The following is an 18,523-nucleotide window of genomic DNA, read 5'->3' as shown; positions in this document are numbered from 1 at the left end:
TGAGGAGGGATATTGTGGCCCTCCAGAACCTTCAAAGCCATTTAAAATGAGAGAAGGAGAGCAGGTGTACTTTAGATTCAGTGGAAATATTTTTGCTTCAGGTAAATCAATTTTAATTCCAACAATGTTGGAAGCTATCGGTCATGCTGTTTGGACTTTACAAATGAGACTTTCAAAAATAATATATATACATCATTAAAAGTTCCCTCTCTATTTCCCTTAATTATTATATCACATTCGAGTTAATACATTTCTAATTATAGCTCAATCAATCAATACATTTGTCAATATAATTTTACTTATACATATCCAAGTCCTGTTTTTAAGTTTTACCTAATTTCAATTACCACATTCCAATTTAGCCTTTAGTATCCATAATATTTAGACTTCGGGTAACCCAAATTTTCCTAATTTCATTACATAATACTTATCGTATCTAAAATACAGATATTATTCAGTTAATTATATTCTTACTTTATTTCACAAATATATTCTATTTCTCATCCTAGTATCATCATTTACTAATAAACTATCTTTTATTGTCACAGACCAACTTCCATATTAGCTGCTTCTTCAGTCGTTTTTTATAATAAGTGCTCCGTTGTTTTGTGAATTCAATGGGTTTATGGGTTTTATGATTGACGGCTCCTGATATTTTTAGGATCTTAATCAGTTCTAGCCCTAAAGTCCCGTTCAGACATGCAGTTTGCACTGGCAGGAACGAATCGTCACAGTATCTCTCCTCCAAAAATATGCAGGTTGGATGTTTCTGTGCTTCCTAAATATATATGTGAGGCATTTGTTTGAAAAATGAGTACACCGTTCAGTTCAGTCTTCCACTTTCTTGTTTCTTACCACTTCACCACTGAGGCTTCAGAATGAACACAATAAACAGAATAAACATAAATACACACATCCTGCTGGTTCTGATTTAAATCTCTAGGGCCGGACCCAAAAGTTCCACAGTTTTGAAAGACAGAGGAAGTCCACTGTCAGTGAACCCAAGAACCTTGAAGAACAGGCCAACGAGACAATCCCTTACCCCACCCACCCACCCACCCCCATATCTTTGTTTTATATTTTGATTTGTTCTAATTGGATTTATAACCCCCTTTTTTTTCAACATGAAAGGGAGGGAGACGACAATGAAGGATGCCGACAATGAGAAAGAATCAAAGACAAATCAAATTCACGCAAGCCACCCTCAAAACACGGTCCAGTCGTTGCCAACACACAATTTAATCAGCCTGTAACAAAAACGCCAGCTCTGCCATCTATCTGATGGGTGAACAGGGCTGGTGCTAGATAAACTGCATTCATCAGAAAATGACATCTCTTTGGAGAGAGGCCTAGCCACTCTCTTCCTCACAGCCTGGCTGCATTATTTTCGGCTTATCTGTTTGCGCCACATGTCGAAAGATGATATTGGAATAATAATCTTTCTCCTGCCTTTTTTTGAGGGGGGTGGGGGGTCCATTGGCTTGACAAGATACCGCTTTTAGCCCAAGATCTAGATTCCCAAAAAAGGAGGTAGCTTTGATGCAAGCTTGAAAGTCTTTGCCCACCGAATACTATTGAAAGGAGTTATTTACACCTTCAAGTTGATCAGCAGGTTGCCTGTGCTGATTACCTAGATGGTAGGTGTACGTCTGCACTGCCCCTCAGAACACAGGGATAAAATAATGCTCCATTTTGAGAGCTGGTCAGTAATAAGCACAGGAAGTAGAAATTGTTGCCTCAGGAGACAATCTATCCCATTATTATGTTTAATATCAACTAGAACAGAATAGAACAGTGATGGCGAACCTGTTAGAGACCGAGTGCCCAAACTGCAACCCAAAACCCACTTATGCATCGTCGGGTGCCGGGTGGGTGTGGCCCATTGGCTGGGTGTGGCCAATTGGGTGGGCGTGGCTGCGATGGAACGGCAGACTGGGTGGGACTAAAAAGTTCAATCAATCAATTCCAACTTTGCAAGATCTTTTTTTCCCCGCGAGAAGTTGAAATTGACTGATTGAACCTTTTTTTTTTTTTTTGCACATGGCGGCGGAGGCCTAAAGTGAAAAGGTTTTATAAAACCCAGCTGAAGGCCTAGGACTGGTGCGATGGCGCGCGTGCCCACAGAGAGGGCTCTGAGTGCCGCCTCTGGCACCCGTGCCATAGGTTCGCCACCACTGGAATAGAATAACAGAGTAGGAAGAGACCTTGAAAGTGCATGAGCAGGAGACCCTATACCATCTCAGACAAGTGACTGTCCAGTCTCTTCTTAAAAAACCTCCAGTGATGGAGCACCCACAACGTCTGAAGGCAACTTCCATTCCACTGATTAATTGTTCTGTCTGGAAATTTGTCCTTGGTTCTAGGTTGGTTCACTCCGTCTGTTACTTCTTGTCCTACCATTGGTGCTTTGGAGAATGAGTCAACCCCCTCTTCTCTGTCATCCCTCAAATATTGTCACCCATTGTCTTTTTCTTTGTTGGACTAGACATACCTAGTTCCCACATCGGTTCATTGTATGTTTTAGCCAATCATTTTAGTTGAATAGAATAGAATAACAGAGTTGGAAGGGTCCTTGGAGGTCTTCTAGTCCAACCCCTTGCTCAGGCGGGAAACCTTATACCACTCCAGACAAATGGTTGTCCAGCCTCTTCTTAAAAACTTCCAGTTTTTGGAGCATTCACAACTTCTGGAGGCAGGCTGTTCCACTGATTAATTGTTCCAACTGTCAGGAAGTTTCTCCTTAGTTCTAGATTAGATCTCTCCACGATTACCTGCATGAGTTGAACTGCTCAGAGCAGGATTATTTTTTTCCCAACAGCCCAGGCTGAACATTGTGGGTTGGAGATGACCTTAAGAACAAGATGTCTATGGAAATTCTCAGTCATCCAGGTCATGGTTGTCCCAAAGATATTTGTTCAAGAGGCAACTAGACTTTCTTGTTTTTCTTTGAAGATGTTTCACTTCTCATCTAAGAAGCTTCCTCAGCTCTGACTGGATGGTGGGGAATGGAAGGATTTATATTCCTTGCAGACAGCTGGTCATTTGCATTCTTTTAGAGAGTCGTTGAGGCCACTTGGAGGTGACTCTGAAGACACAGATAAACTTCCAACAGGCCTCAATGACTAAAAGGATGCAAATGACCAGCTGTCTGCAAGGAGTATAAATCCTTCCATTCCCCACCATCCAGCTAGAGCTGAAGAAGCTTCTTGGATGAGAAGCAAAACATCTTCAAAGAAAAAACGGAAACTTCATTTGTCTCTTGAAAAAGCACCTTTGGGACTTAAGAACCAGCGTTTGTTTTCAGTTAAATGTGACAGTGTAATGTTTTAATTGCAGAGGTAATGAAATTCAGCCATACTCCAGGGAGCTTCATGTATCATAACTCATAACTCATTGTTTACTCAAGGAAAAGGCACTGATGTTACACCACAGAGGCAAACAAACCTGTTTTATGAAAAACAATAGGGATGCTCCCGTTGAATCAAACTCAGTTTGGATCCATGATAACGGTTTAGATTGCCAAAGCTCGCTTCCAAATCGTGCACTTAAATTACACTATCTTTCCAAATTAAGGTGTCTGAATTTAGCTGATCCTGTTTGGATGGTCAATTCGATCTGGAGGGTGTGGGAGCAGACCTTTTCTATGAATTCTTTATAATAATAAAAAAAACCCAGTTCAGTTGTTACACTGAGTTGGAAGCGACTGCTTCGATCTCACAATCCAGTCTAAATCAACCGTCTGCTTTGGAGATTCAAAGCAGGAAGGAAGGTTTGTGCAAAATTAAATCCGCCGATCAGTTAAAAGCATTTGATATTTTTGTTTGTTTCTTTTCTTTAAAAAAAAAAAATCGAGTCGTAGCTTAATTATTTGTGTTGCACCCGTGCAGATGATGGGAACACCTACGGAAAAAATTACAGGCTTGCTTTTCACGCTCAGAGGAAGCCGAGACTCGCCCTTTGGATCAAGGAAGTAGATGAATTTGGAAACTACAGTTCACCCCATTATAAAGGAACCGCCTTATTTTACAAAGTGGCAAAAGACACTGTCCTTAACAACGTAGACCCTCTTCTGCTAGAAGACCATGAACATGATTCCTTCCTGTGCAAATTGGCACTAACTCTGCCGAAGGTGAGCTGTTTCATAACATGAGGATGTTATAATCTGTAGCAATATTTGCTAGTTGCATCCCAATAGGTCCCTTTGTTCCCCATGAAAGGACTAAAAAATGGATTTTTCATTGCCTTATCTATAATAATAATAATAATAATAATAATAATAATAATAATAATAATAATAATAATAATAATAATAATAATAATAATAATAATAATAATAATAATAATAATAATAAAGTTGGAAGGGACCTTGGAGGTCATCGAGTCCAACCCACTGCTCAGGCAGGAACCCTACACCATTTCAGACAAATGGCTGTCCAGTCTCTTCATAAAAACTTCCAGTGTTGGAGCATTCACCGCTTCTGGAGGCAGGTTGTTCCACTGGTTAATTGTTCTAATTGTCAGGAAGTTTCTCCTTAGTTCTAGGTTGCTTCTCTCCTTGATTAGTTTCCATCCATTGCTTCTTGTCCTGCCTTCAGGCGCCTTGGAGAATAGCTTGACTCCGTCTTCTTTGGGGCAGCCCCTGAGATATTGGAACACTGCTATCATGTCCCCCCTCGTCCTTCTCTTCATTAAGCTAGACATACCCAATTCCAACAACTGTTCCTTATATGTTTTAGCCTCCAGTCCCCTAATCATCTTTGTTGCTCTTCTCTGTACTCTTTCTAGAGTCTCAGCATCTTTTTTACATCGTGGTGACCAAAACTGGATGCAGTATTCCAAGTGTGGCCTTACCAAGGCATTGTAAAGTGGTATTAACACTTCATGTGATCTTGATTCTATCCCTCTGTTAATGCAGCCCAGCACTGTGTTGGCCTTTTTGGCAGCTGCAGCACACAGCTGGCTCCTATTTAAGTGGTTGTCCACTAGGACTCCGAGGTCCCTCTCACAGTTACTACTATTGAGCAAGGTACCCCCCATACTATAGTCTGTAGCAATATTTGCTAGTTGCATCCCAAAAGGTCCTTTTGTTCTTCATGAAAGGACTCAGAAAAAAATGGATTTTTCATTGTCTTATCTATTACATTATTATTTCTTACCAGTCTCCCCATCCAAACACACTTTGTACTCAGCTTCTCCCTGATCTCAGGGTCTCTCTTCCATCATGTTAATGGATTGGACTAGAACCTGGAAGAGTTCCAACAGGTTGCAAAGAACTGTAGTAGATTAAAGAAGAATCAAACTCTTAGGTGTCCCCTGCCAGGTTTGCTGGTAATCCCGGTAGGAGAATAGCAATAGCAATAGCGCTTAGACTTATATACCGCTTCGCAGTACTTTACAGCCCTCTCTAAGCAGTTTACAATGTCAGCATTTTGCTCCCCAACAATCTGGGTCCTCTTTTTACCGACCTGGGAAGGATGGAAGGCTGAGTCAACCTTGATCCAGCGAGAATCGAACTGCCGACATCCAGCAATCAGCAGAGGTAGCCTGCAGTGCTGCATTCTAACCACTGCACCACCAGAATAACAAGTTGGAAGGGATCCTGGAGGTCTTCTAGTCCAGGGCTTTTCAACCAGTGGTACGGGTACCACCTGTGGTACATTGGCACCTGGCAGGTGGTACGCAACCATCCTAGAAAAGTGGTACTGGAGAGGGGAATGAGCTGAACCAGTGGCAGCACCGCACAAGCTGAGCGACAGATGGCTGGAGCTGCAGGACTGTCAGGGCTCAGCAGAAGCGCCAGGATCAGTGCCGCTTTCCAGCTGATCGGCACTTCTTCGGGGCTGTCAGGGCTCAGTGGAAGCACCAGGATCAGCGCCAGGCTCCAGCTAGAGCTCAGCGCTGATCCTGGTGCTTCTGCTGAGCCCTGAAGAAGCACCAATCAGCTGGAAAGCAACACTGATCCTGGTGCTTCTGCTGAGCCCAGAAGAAGCGCCGATCAGCTGGAATGTTGCAGCATCTCCAGGGTCTTGTGATTTACATTCAGATGCTTGGCAACTGATTCATATTTATAATGGTCACAGTGTCCCAGGGTCATGTGGCATGACCAAAACCTGCTACAACCACCCAGCAGACGGGGGGGGGGAATAAAAACCAAACACCCCCCATCCCACCCCCGCTGCCAATCCTCAACAGAAATGCTCACAGCAATGAAAACCTCGGATAGGAGGAAGAGCGCCATCGGGCGGGCAGGCAGGTGTCTTGCTCGGCTGTGCCTTGGGGGGCACTTTTTTCAGTGCCATTGTCACTTCAAACAGTCACTAAGCAAACTGTTGTAAGTCGAGGACTACCTGTACTTTATCACTTTTTTCCTCTTTTTTTTTGGTCATCAAGTTTTTGACACCTTGCTAGGCGACTGGTGGTACTCGGATGTTGCCATATCCTAAAAGTGGTACAATGGGTGAAAAGGTTGAAAAGCCCTGTTCTAGTCCAACCTCCCGCTGACAATCTTTCTGACAAGATTATCACATCTGCATTTCTGCAGACCTGTCTGGGGCAGAGAGAACTTGGGGGGGGGGGTTTGTTTCTGCCTTTAAGATCTTTTGGGGAAATATAATATTCTGCCTTTTTAATATTTCCCGAAATATTTCTTTCTCTGGATTCTTCCCACGGACTCTTTGTGCTTTGTTTAATAACCTAACCCCAGTAATATTTCTTTTTCTGTTCGTATCTTCCACCTTGACAGAAGGAAAAACTGATCAGCCGCCCTCAAAGCACAAAGAGAATTTCAACAGATATATCAGGTGAGGTTTGATAGCACCCAAATGGCATCCGGCTCAACCCTATACATTTAAGAGCCTCACAACATAAGGTTTGGGGAGTTCCAATAAAAGAGAATATTTGTAGCTCTGGGTTGACATGAGGGGTCTTTGGTGCTCTCTGAGCTTGGTGGTTTTCTTGGAGACATTTCATGACCCAAACTAGGTAACCTCATCCATCTCATGAGCAGCATTTCTAGTGACCCAAACTAGACAACATCATCAGTGTTAGTAGGGAGAAGGGTTTGTGGGGGGGAGGAGGAGGAGGAGGAGGAGGAGGAGGGGAGGAGGAAGAAAGGACTGTGGGTTCCTTGGTGCTCTCTGGGCTTGGTGGTTTTTTTGCAGACGTTTCATGACCCAAACTAGACAACATCATCAGTGCTAGTAGGGAGATGGGTTTGAGGGGAGGGGAGGAGGAGGAGGAGGAGGAGGAGGAGGAGGAGGAGGAGGAGGAGGAAAGGACTGTGGGCTCCTTGGTGCTCTCTGAGCTTGGTGGTTTTCTTGCAGACATTTCATGACCCCAAACTAGACAACATCATCAGTGCACCAATGATGTTAGCTAGTTTGGGTAATGAAATGTTTACAAGAAAACCACCAAGCTCAGAGAGCACTGAGGACTGCTCATTTAGGGGTGGGGGGGTTATATGGTGGATTTTTAATGTTGTTAGCCTTCCAGAGTCTCCCTGAGTGAGTTGGATGTTCACATAAAATTGTTAAGTAAATAAATCTTATGCTTTCACTGAACTCAGCAGCACGCCTAGCCAGTGGACCCATCAGGAAAATTAGGACTGATTGGGCAGTGTTAATAAACACAAAAGGTACGCACCCTTCCAAGTTCTCCAGAACTTTATATTAGATAAAATGTCACAAAGATCAGGAGAGGGAGAAGAAGCAAAAGCAACTATTGAGATATTATGCCTTTTATCTTTTATTTTAGGCAGCCTTGAATCCCAAAGGGAGTTGGGTGGTTCTTAAGTATGAAAAATAAATAAGTAAATCTATTAAGACATCAGCCTTGATGTTAGCAGCCCTGGGATCTGCTGCTCAGAGTATGTCTCCAGATGGACTTTGCGGACTGACCTTGACCAGTTTCAGGGCAGACTTACCTATGATCAGTGGTGGGATTCAAATATGTGAACAACTGGTTCTCTGTGTGGATGCCGCTTCCGGAAGTCCACTCTGGGCCTGGGTAACAAAAAATTAGCTACCGGTTCTGCCAAAGTGGTGCGAACTGGCTGAATCCCACCACTGCCTGTGATGTAGTCAGCTCTTCTTCTTTTTTCAGATTTCAGTTGCAATTATGTTGGTTTCTTCTTAAGTCCATAGCCACATGGAATTACAGCAGTGATTTGAATCAGGACTGTAGGGAAAGGGAAAGAGACTAAAGGAACTGGTTCTTTTTAAACCTGAGAAAAGATGATCTAAAGGATGTTTTCCAAGAAGCTGTAGGGTTGCCAGCATCAAGTGCAACCACGTCCCAAAGTGCAAGACAAAGAATAACTGTAGGCAGTGGTGGAATTAAAATACCTGAACAACCGGTTCTCTTATTCGATGCAGGCCTGGGCCTCCAAGGCCTAGAATGGACTTCCGGAAGTGGCATCCACACACTTTCGGGGGGCCGTTCTAGGCCTGGGAGGCCTCCTCCAGGCCTTCAAGGCCTAGAACGGACTTCCGGAAGTGGCATCCACGCACTTCCGGTGGACCTGCAAGCCTCTGACGCTTAGACTGGACTTCTGGAAGCCATCCAGTTCTCTGAATGCAGCAAAATTTACCTACTGATTCTGCTGAACCAATGTGAACCGGCTGAATCCCACCACTGACTGTAGGAGATGACGTTGAGCCCGAGGGAGGGGTCAAATGCATCATAAGTCACAAATCCCTGCATGCCCGCAAGAGATCTAAGTACAGCCCACCTTAAATGCCTTTCTTATCTCCCGCTCATGTCCCTTGACCGTTAGTTGGTCAGATTCCTTATACTCATTTGAACTGCCTCAATCTCCTGATTTCCCCGGCACTTGACAATAACAATCTTAAGTTAAAGTAGAGAATTTTTTTTTCTAAATGTAATAGCAGCATGATCATCGAACCAATCACCCACAAGGATGTTGGGTTGTCCATCCAGGATAGGGTAAGCAGAAGTTGAACATATGGACTCCTGCAACAAGCGGGAGTTGAACTTGTTCACTTAAACGGCTCCTTCCAACTCATGCTTAAATCCTTGCCCACATTGTGGAGCAGATTCTGATGCAATTATTCAATCAATCAATCAATCAATCAGAACAGAACTGGAAGGGACCTTGGAGGTCTTCTAGTCCAAGGGAACTTTGTTAGTGGTTTGAATCTCTACCCTTGCTGACTTCTTTTTCCCCCAAAAAATATATGAATTAACCTTTCCTTCCTTCAAGTCTGATCGTATTCCAGGTTCTTTAAAATGCAAGTCATTTCCTGACATGTGTTGAAGGTCAAATATGGCTCTAAGACTCGTGCCTCAGCATGCATATTTTCCAGTGAGACAGACCTACCTAGATAGGAAGATCATTTAGTACAATTTATTCAGAATATTCTGATAAAAGGGATTCCTCTCATTCAAAGAGGGGAACCAGCTGTTTAGCTTAATTTCCATTTATAGCTAAGACCTCGAAGAGAACGGAAGAGAAAAGGTGATCGGACAGGGCAAAAGTAACTTCCCCTTTGCGTAGGAAATCACGTGGTCAAACATGTGACATATTTGCATCCCGTAATACCAGACATGTTCACATTAAAACGAACCGTGATGACAGAAGGGATGTAAATGTTGAGATGTTAACAAGGAAAAAGGTTGTTTGGAGTTCACGAGACAAACCCAAATTAGCCAATTAGTGCTAGCAAGCAATTCTCTTATCAGGAAACATCAGTGCAGACATACCTTCCTATAAATTCTCTTCCCAGTTTAGAAATGTTAGAAGCCATCGATCAATCCTTACAGCAACAAGATAAAAAGCTTTCCTGTGTTCCAGTTCATAATGGTTTGTTAAGCCCTTATCGCCATTTTAAAAGAGAGAACAATAGATCAAATTAAAATACAAAGTGACTATGCTAGTTAACAAGTATGACAAGATGATCCAAAGGTGCTTTTTTTTCAAGAGGCAACTTGACTTTCTTGTTTTTGCTTTGAAGACGTTTCGCTTCTCATCCAAGACGCTTCTTCAGCTCTGACTGGATGGTGGGGAATGGAAGGATTTATACTCCTTGCAGACTGCTGGTCATTTGCCTTCTTTTAGAGAGTTGTTGAGGCCACCTGGAGGTTTACCTGTGTGCTCAGGGTCACCTGAGTGGTGCAAATGGGTGTGAAGCCTCCTTGGCTGCAGGATGTTTTCTGGCCTGTGTTCCTTCACTGTTGAAGACAGGCATAGGCGGTTGGGGATGAGCCTGTGTTATCTGAATCTCAAACTGAATATAGGGATATAAATCCTTCCATTCTCCACCATCCAGTCAGAGCTGAAGAAGCTTCTTGGATGAGAAGTAAAACATCTTCAAAGAAAAACAAGGAAGTCCTGAAAAAGCACCTTTGGGACAAACCATGACCTGGATGACTGAGAATCTCCATGGACATATGACAATATGACAAAATCCATGTCACGTGCCCCTTGGTGTTCAGTGCTTTTTTTTTAATTGCATGCAATTCCATCTCTTTATAAATATTTTGACCAGCAGAGGTCATGTGGGACAACCTGCTCTACTGGCTTTCGGAAGAGCTGTCAGAGGAGAACGCCAATTCTCTTGCGCAATACCTGCCTCTCCACCGAAGCACTCTTCAGTTTATTAAACTCAAGTGTCCTGAGAATCTGACCGAGCAGATCTACGAGCTTCTGTGCTTCTGGAGACGGAGCCTTCCAAGGTCTGCCGACAAGCTCAAGCTTCTCTCTCGCTACCTCGGCAAAATTGGCCGGAATGATCTGGCTCAACATCTCCAATTCAAGTGGACAAACCAAAGCGTCATGAAGAAAATTCACCGTTAGGGGTGCCGTTGTGGGGCTGGATTGAAGTAAAAGGTCATGTTCTCCAAAAGAAGAAGGTTATCTTGAACGTTCTTCCTAAGTGGATTTGGGAGTGGAGGGACAAGTTAAATGGAAGCTCTTTTCCAAAGGTTAATCGGCTTGTGGAGATTCTGTTAGGGTAGCTTTGTGATAAAGTAGAATTAGTGGCGAATATCTGTAGCTCAGCTGTAGGATGAGGGTGAAGGTGTGTTCTCCAACCCACAAGCTCAGAGAAGGAACCTTCACCCTCAAAGTAGAATTAGCTTATTGGGTTGTGTTTCCTGTCTGATCTACCTGGTAGGGCTGACATCAGTCTCGCAGGTCTGAAAGTACAGTTCCCCTGTTGTTACTTTTACAACCTGAGAACATAGAGTAGATCCCACTTGGCCCTCTTGTTCCACCCATTAGGCAGCTGTGGGCTCTGCTCTCTCTTATCTGATGTTTCCCTAGGTGTCATCTCTTTGTCAGGTCTTCCTAGGTCATCTCCATGTCTCCCCGAGAGAGCATCTTCAAGTGTTTTTCCTCTGCCTTTTGACAAAGGATGGAGAATCAGTTGTCTTCTTGCCGAAGTTATTTACCTAGCATGGACTTATGGAAGACGGTGTTTCCTGGACTTGGTTAAGCACATGTCACTAAGTCCATTGTCCCATCCTTGTGTCAAGTTTCGAAGCAGGGTTCTGCTGGTGCGACAAATTCTGCTTCTCAGCTTGCCAATGAACTCGGGGGGAGGGGAAGGGATTGGAATGCAGTCTTCAAAGATTAAGAAGCCAGACCATGAGACTCAAGGACATTACACCAGGTGTCTGGCTAGACCCAGAGACACTTTCTCATAACAATATTTTTCTACTTGATTGGGCAACGTGACCTAACCAAGAGGGAGGAGGGAGAATTCTATGTTTTTATTATATGGCAGTGATGGCGAACCTTTGAGAGACCGAGCGCCCAAACTGCAACCCAAAACCCACTTATTTATCGCAATGTGCCAACATGGCAATTTAACCTGAATGCTGAGGTTTTAGTTTAGAAAAAACAACTCATACCTTACTTAACATCTTTTGTCTTAAAAGAAAAGCACCATAACAAAGCTTTCAATGATACAAACAACTTTTTACTGAAAGGTAAAAGTTTTCATTTGGCATGCTTTTGAACAATTAATGTGATTTTTGCTGTTGTATGCATGCTGATAATTTGTCTAACCTTGGCTTATACTTTGTAAGTTTGAGAGCAACACATGCAGCACTCAGGTCATCTGTTAGTCTGTTTCTGGTGTCAGTTTTGATATAATTCAAAGCTGAAAACAGCGCGCTTGCTCCGGAGGCTTGTTTTGGCTAGGAAGGGGCTTGAGAAATGGCTTTTTCTAGCCAAAGAGCAAGGCGCACGTGCCCATAGAGAGGGCTCTGAGTGCCCCCTCTGGCATGCATGCCATAGGTTCGCCACCACTGTTATAGGGGTTGGGGCTGCCCAGAGCTGGTTTTGCTTTCATACGTGCTGAAATGATGTACTCAATAAAGTTTTGCATCAAGAGTTTGGATCGTCTTGAGGGTGCTTGCTTGGTCTGAGTCTTGACATCTTGATTTAGAAAATGTGTTGAACTTTTCCTCTAAGGCCATGGAGTTAGAGGAGGGGGGGGGAGATGTATTTAAATAAATACATAAAGATGTCAAAGGACTTACCGAGTCCAAAATATTATGTCAGTTATAACTCCCTTATGAACAAAAACATTCTGGAGCATACGTTCCTTCAAAGAGCAGTCATCATTTTTTCTTTTTTTCATATGAGGATAAATGATATTTCTCTGAGCCATTAACAATGAAGCCTTAGCTTTCTTTTTATAAACACAATCTTCTTTCCTGCATTATGTAATAACTTCAAATAGATCCATGGTGGAAGGGTTTCTTGGCTGACACAGAAATCTAGAACTAGTCAACCCGGCAGACTCCGTGTCCCATTAGAATGCAAAGTTGCATTGCAGATGTGACTTTTCTGGTGATCACAATAAATAACAAACTCAATGAATTATTTATTTTATTCATTTCTTAAATTTATGTGTCACCCTTCTCACCACAATGAGGCGACTCTGGGTGGGCTACAAAGTTAAAAAGCAATCAAACAATACAAATGTATTTGTATGATAAATACTAATCTAATGAAGGATGCAGGCCAGGGGTGTCAAACTCGCAACGTCATGTGACGTGTCATGACATATCGCAACTTTTTTTTTTCCATTGCTGGCAAAGGGGTAGGCGTGGGGTTTTTTTTTTAATGATGCATCCGGCCCATAGGCCAGCAGTTTGACACCCCTGATGTAGGCCGTCTCAACACAGGGATGTGTGCAAGCATGCTAAGATGGAATAAAACAATAAAGAAGAGAAAGTTGGCCTATAACTAATGGATAAAAGAATAAAAGGATGAGACAGGCAGGACATGTCCAATAAATAAATAAATAAATAAAACATCAAAATCTGCTCAAGAATGAAACTAGCTTCTCTCCGCCTTCTAAATTGTAACAATGATCCATGACAAGATTAATTAAAGTCAAGAGATCAGAGTCCAGCACATTTAGATTATAAAATGGAAACAAAGAGGAGGTATGTAAACTGGGAAAATGTCAGGTGCAAAGAATCAGGACCACACATTACACTCCAGTTAAGATGATTTATTGCTCATGCCTCTACACAAGACTCCAGTCAACTAATGGTCAGCACTAAACTGGTGCTAGATAAGAACTAACTGAATTCAAGAGGGGTTGGACTAAGAATCACTTGTGGGAATGTAGCGATTCTAGGCTGATTCCTCTCTTGACTCTGCCCCCAAGCTCTTCCTCTCCTTCTCCTACAGGAAAGTATGTGAAATGTATACAGATGTAAACACAGCGTGTACAAGCTTGTCTATTCTACAGCTTGCAATTTGTGATCTGCTGCTTTGTGCCTGTTCCTTCCCTGGCTATCATTTTTTCTGGAATGAAAGAGTTACCGTGGAGGACAATTTTAAGTAATACTCTGATAGGGATAACTTCTCTGTTTCCATTGGTTGGGAAAATTGTGTGGATCACTGTAATTAGATGTTGTAGAATTGCGGTATGTATTAAAGGGACAGCTTCATTCAATCTTTGATTCAATAAACCTATGTAACTATTGTGTTCTGTACTGTTGTCTTCTGGTGCCTGTGATCCCTGGAGTCAAGATTTTGATTGATTGGTAGGTGGATTGATTGATTATGTGTCATCAAGTCATTTTGAACTCCTCTCAACCATACGGATAGATTTTCTCAAGGATGATCTATCTTTAACCTGTTCTTTTAAGCCTTCCAACAATGAAATTTTGAATAGGAAGGAAATAGAGGTTAAGTGGAAAGGAAATACTGTAATTTCACTACATTTTCCCCTTTCTTCAGCCTCCAGACCGCTAATCATCTTTGCTGCTCTTCTCTGCACTCTTTCCAAAATCTCAATATCTTTTTTGTATCGCAGTGACCAAAACTGGATTGCAATATTCCAGGTGTGGTCTTATCAGTGCACTATAAAGTAGTACTAAAATAGATATAGATTTGTTGCAAAGATTTAAGTTCCTAATCACAATCAATGTTTTTACCAGGATTCTCCATGCACCTTCAGAAATGGATGCTGAAAGCAATTCATCAACACGCCATGCCAATGTTTTGCGTACTTTATTACAGATTACCTTTTTCCAGAATTTGGAAAATGTAACCATGTTTGCATGGCATCTGTAGAGAGGTCTTTGAGAATTTTCCTATGTTTTTTTTCTTTGGAAACCCCGGATACCCAAATCCTTCTGCTTTAGTCACTGTTCGCTCTTTGGAACCCATCATCCACCGCATTGCGTTCCCAATCCCATGACTTGGATGCCAACTGAGCAAAAAGCTTCTGAAATGTAAAAACATTCATTTGTCAAAACAGACCCAGCCCTGGAACTATTCTTAAATAATGAAGGGGCACAAAATAAGCTTCCAGCCTCTTTCCAGAAAATTCTCCGAAATGATGGATTGTAAAAATGACAGATCTGGGTTAGATCTATCGCAATCGTGGGGATATACTACAAGGATAAATTTAAAATGTGACCTTAAACCACCAGATGGCCTCAGTGTCTGGTTTTTTTTAAAAAAAAATAAAAATACAGTGCTTCTTTAAGTAACAAATATAATGATGAGACTTCATTTTAAAAGAGAAAAAAACGTCTTTAAAATCCGTTTGGTTATCCTTCACACATTTTTTAAAAAGTTGAATATTTCTTTATCGTGTAAGAGAACTGAAGCATTTTTAATTTCAGATTTGAAAGGGCTTGTCTATTTATCAAATTTCACCCCTAGGAACTGTATGAAGAACTGTGCAGCCTCTCTACACTTAATATAGGTAGCCGTTGACTTTCAACTCATTTAGTGACCGTTCAAATTTACAACAGCTCTGAAAAAAGTGACTTATGATCGTTTTTCACATGTTGAAGGAAAAATCTTCATCAGGGTTCAGTCCAAGCCGGGAATAAACAACATGGTGACTGCTTTAGAAAGAAGGTTGCAGTTTATTGAAGAGGAGAGCCAGAAGATGGCTCTGGAAGAAAAGAGAGCGAGCACATGTAGAGAGCGGGTTTTTATACCCTCTGGAGCCTTATGTTTGGAGTTGTTTCCTGTTCCTGTTTGAGGCTTTGTATTTCCTGTACCATGTACTTTGACCTGAGTCTGAGTGTGCCCTTTGGTATCTGTGGGTTAATCCTATTATGTCCTGTCTTAGAGTTTGGGTGGGGTATGTAGATTTTAGGTGTCTTTGTCTTCTTAATCTTCTAGCTGGGGGCCTCCAGCCTTCCTGAATGGATTATTACATCTGCATTTCTACAGAGCTGGTTTCTGCTTGGGGGAGGGAGACTTGGGGCTATTAAAAAAAACTGGAATATGCTATTCTACCCCCAGCTTCTCTGAATTGTTTTACCAGATGTTGGCCCAAGTTATTGAATCTAGCCTTGTAATTTTGGCATTATTCAAATTGCATCATAAAGTCCACCAGTATTGACCCAAGCCCAGATGCCATCTGATCCAAAGAGATCCCAGGGTTCCCTGCAGGGATCCTTCCCCCTCTCACCCTTTCCTGGGAATCTTGTACTGGAAGATGTGATCACTCTATATATGGAAGACATGGTCACAATACTCTATGAATGCAGCTGAATACCACAACTCTTTCCTAGCTTGTTATTCCTTACTATTCCTTTATTTTTATTCAACCGTGTCTTACCGTCTATTTTCTGCATCTGATGCTTCATATTTTCAGCCGTTCTATCTCTAAATTCCAGATGTTGGTCTGATGGGGAAGAGTTAATACCTTTGTACTGTTAGTGGATTTTGTCCGTTCTCCATCACTGGGAACAAGATGTTAGATTAATGTCACTTGTTAACCTTTCAGGTCCTTCACACTCACAAACCTTTATTTGGCATGTTTCCTAGCTGTTCATATCTTCTCCCAGCCATCCAGAAAAAATCTTATGAACATTGCAAAGAAATATGTGGTAAGGAAGTGGTACTAACAGTTAGATCACGTTATCTAAATTGCTTTGAGAAAGGGCAGAGTTAATTTGGGCCTGAAAAATGCACTGGTTAATTTGATTTATGGTTTCCAAAGAGATAAGTCTGGAAGGCTGCAAAATGCAGCTGTGTGGACAGCAATTGGGCTGTTTCTCTGACTGCATTAGATGACACTGCCAATTTAATTTACTATGACTAATCCCAGGAAGATTTGAAATTGACATGTTATGGTAAAACTGAGCAGAATTTGAATTAAGAACTGACCATACAATATGACGAATTCCTTTAAATCAGAGTTGACAAAAACGGATGCTTGTAAGTGCATTCATTTGTCTCACATCAGTGGAATGTGTAATGTAACATTATGCCTCTATTGTGGACCTGTCATTTACTACAGGGTTGCTGTTATGATTGATTAAAGTCTGCGTTTTTATGGAAGATCAATGTTGATTTAACTTTGGAATGGCTAGGGAGATTAGCATGCAAATGTTTAGGATCTGATGATCAATGCAAATTATCTGAAAAGCAACAATTCTAAAGTCCTTACTTGGGGAATTTTGCAGCAATTCTCAAAAGTTGAAATTCAAATTGGAAACATCATCACGCGTGGGAAGCGAATTGGAACTGCTTTGAAAGGCAGTCTCTGGATGGCTGCTCTGAAGCAAAGGGAGTCGTATGTATTGAAACTGAGGCTAAATTAATCTCATGCGTGAAGATAAGGGATTCGATTCAACACAGTTTTCCCGCCAACCGTGTAGCACTGCAGAACACTTGGGGATGAAATGTCTTGATCCATGTAGCAATGAACACAAGGTTTTAGGACTAAGCTCTACTTGAAACGTATTTGTGGTTTAGGATTGAAACAAGGGGTCCTTGGTGCTCTCTGAGCTTGGTGATTTCCTTGCAGATGTTTCATTACCCAACTAGGTAACATCATCAGCACGGACGATGTTACCTAGTTTGGATAATGAAACATCTGCAAGGAAACCACCAAGTTCAGAGAGCACCAAGGACCCCTTGTCTTCATAGACATTTCATATTTTAACTTCACAGTAAGCCAGTGAGATCGATTGCTTGAGCTACCCTACAACATATTTGAAAACCTTGGTGTTGTCTTTTACAATTGTGTTGTATTTTATTATTTAGCATGGCCAAAAGATTGATTGATTGAATCAGTGCCATGAAGTTGTTTCCAGCTACTAGCTACCACACAATTCAATTTTCTCCATAATGTTGTTGTTAATTGCGAAGTCGTGTCCGACCCATCGCAACCCCATGGACAACATTCCTCCAGGCCTTCCTGTTCTCTACCATCTTCTGGAGTCCATTTAAGCTCACGCCTCCTGCTTCAGTGACTCCATCCAGCCACCTCATTCTCTGTCGTCCCCTTCTTCTATTGCCCTCCATCTTTCCCAGCATTAATAGTCTATCCCTAACCTGGTCTTTCAGATCTTCCAATGGTACACTCATTGTCTTAGTCATCCTCTTCTCTTTCCTTCCATCTTTCCCTGAATTGAAGCCTTTTCCAGTGAGCTAGGTCTTCGCTTTATTCATTCATTCATTCATTCATTCATTCAATCAATCAATCAATCAATCAATCAATCAATCAATTTCTGTAGCTGCCTATCTCATCATTCTGGGTCAGCTTAACTTCTAAAATAATGTGACTGAAGTAGGGCAACTGGACCTGGTCAAAAGGCCAAAAATTATGGGATTTATTGTCCCAACACATCTGGAGGATTACTGTTTTGAGAAGACTGGATCTGTCTGCCAGCCCCCCTTCCCCAGAGTTCAGTATAAGATGGGTAGCTATATAAATGTTTGACATAAATCAATAAAATCTGAGACCAGCTAAGGTCTTGACCAAATCTCTATATTCTTCAATCCTTCTATACTCAGTCAGTTACCATGGTACTTTGATCAATATCAAAGAATAATAGAATGCTAAGCCATGTGTAGAACCGAATAATTCTATTTTTACCTATGCTTCATTGCTTTCCACAGTAGTCTTCCATCTGTCCAGGATGATCTGTTGTCACAATTGTTTGTTTATTTTTCACGCAGTTGGAATCTATCCTGAAGGTCCCTTTTTTTTTTGTTCTGTTTGATAGAACAGCTTTGTTATTTCTGAATGTTTCTCTCGGTGTACAGGGAGTGCTTTTCTTG

The 18,523-nt window shown here is 41.9% G+C and overlaps 1 protein-coding gene across 1 annotated transcript; it reads left to right on the top strand.

The window, feature by feature from the left end:
* Nucleotides 1–7: 7 nt before the first annotated feature.
* DTHD1 (death domain containing 1) lies at nt 8–10,899 on the top strand (the record flags this gene model as incomplete). Its single annotated transcript, XM_015823812.2, has 4 exons — nt 8–101; nt 3,888–4,129; nt 6,743–6,800; nt 10,509–10,899. Coding segments are annotated over 4 exons (699 nt in total), but the record flags the coding sequence as incomplete, so codon positions are not given.
* Nucleotides 10,900–18,523: the final 7,624 nt, after the last annotated feature.

This window comes from Protobothrops mucrosquamatus, unplaced genomic scaffold (genome assembly GCF_001527695.2).
Source record: "Protobothrops mucrosquamatus isolate PMUCROS unplaced genomic scaffold, P.Mucros_1.0 scaffold2001, whole genome shotgun sequence".
NCBI classification, from domain to species: Eukaryota; Metazoa; Chordata; class Lepidosauria; order Squamata; family Viperidae; genus Protobothrops; species Protobothrops mucrosquamatus.
This window is presented reverse-complemented; position numbering and strand designations above follow the sequence as displayed.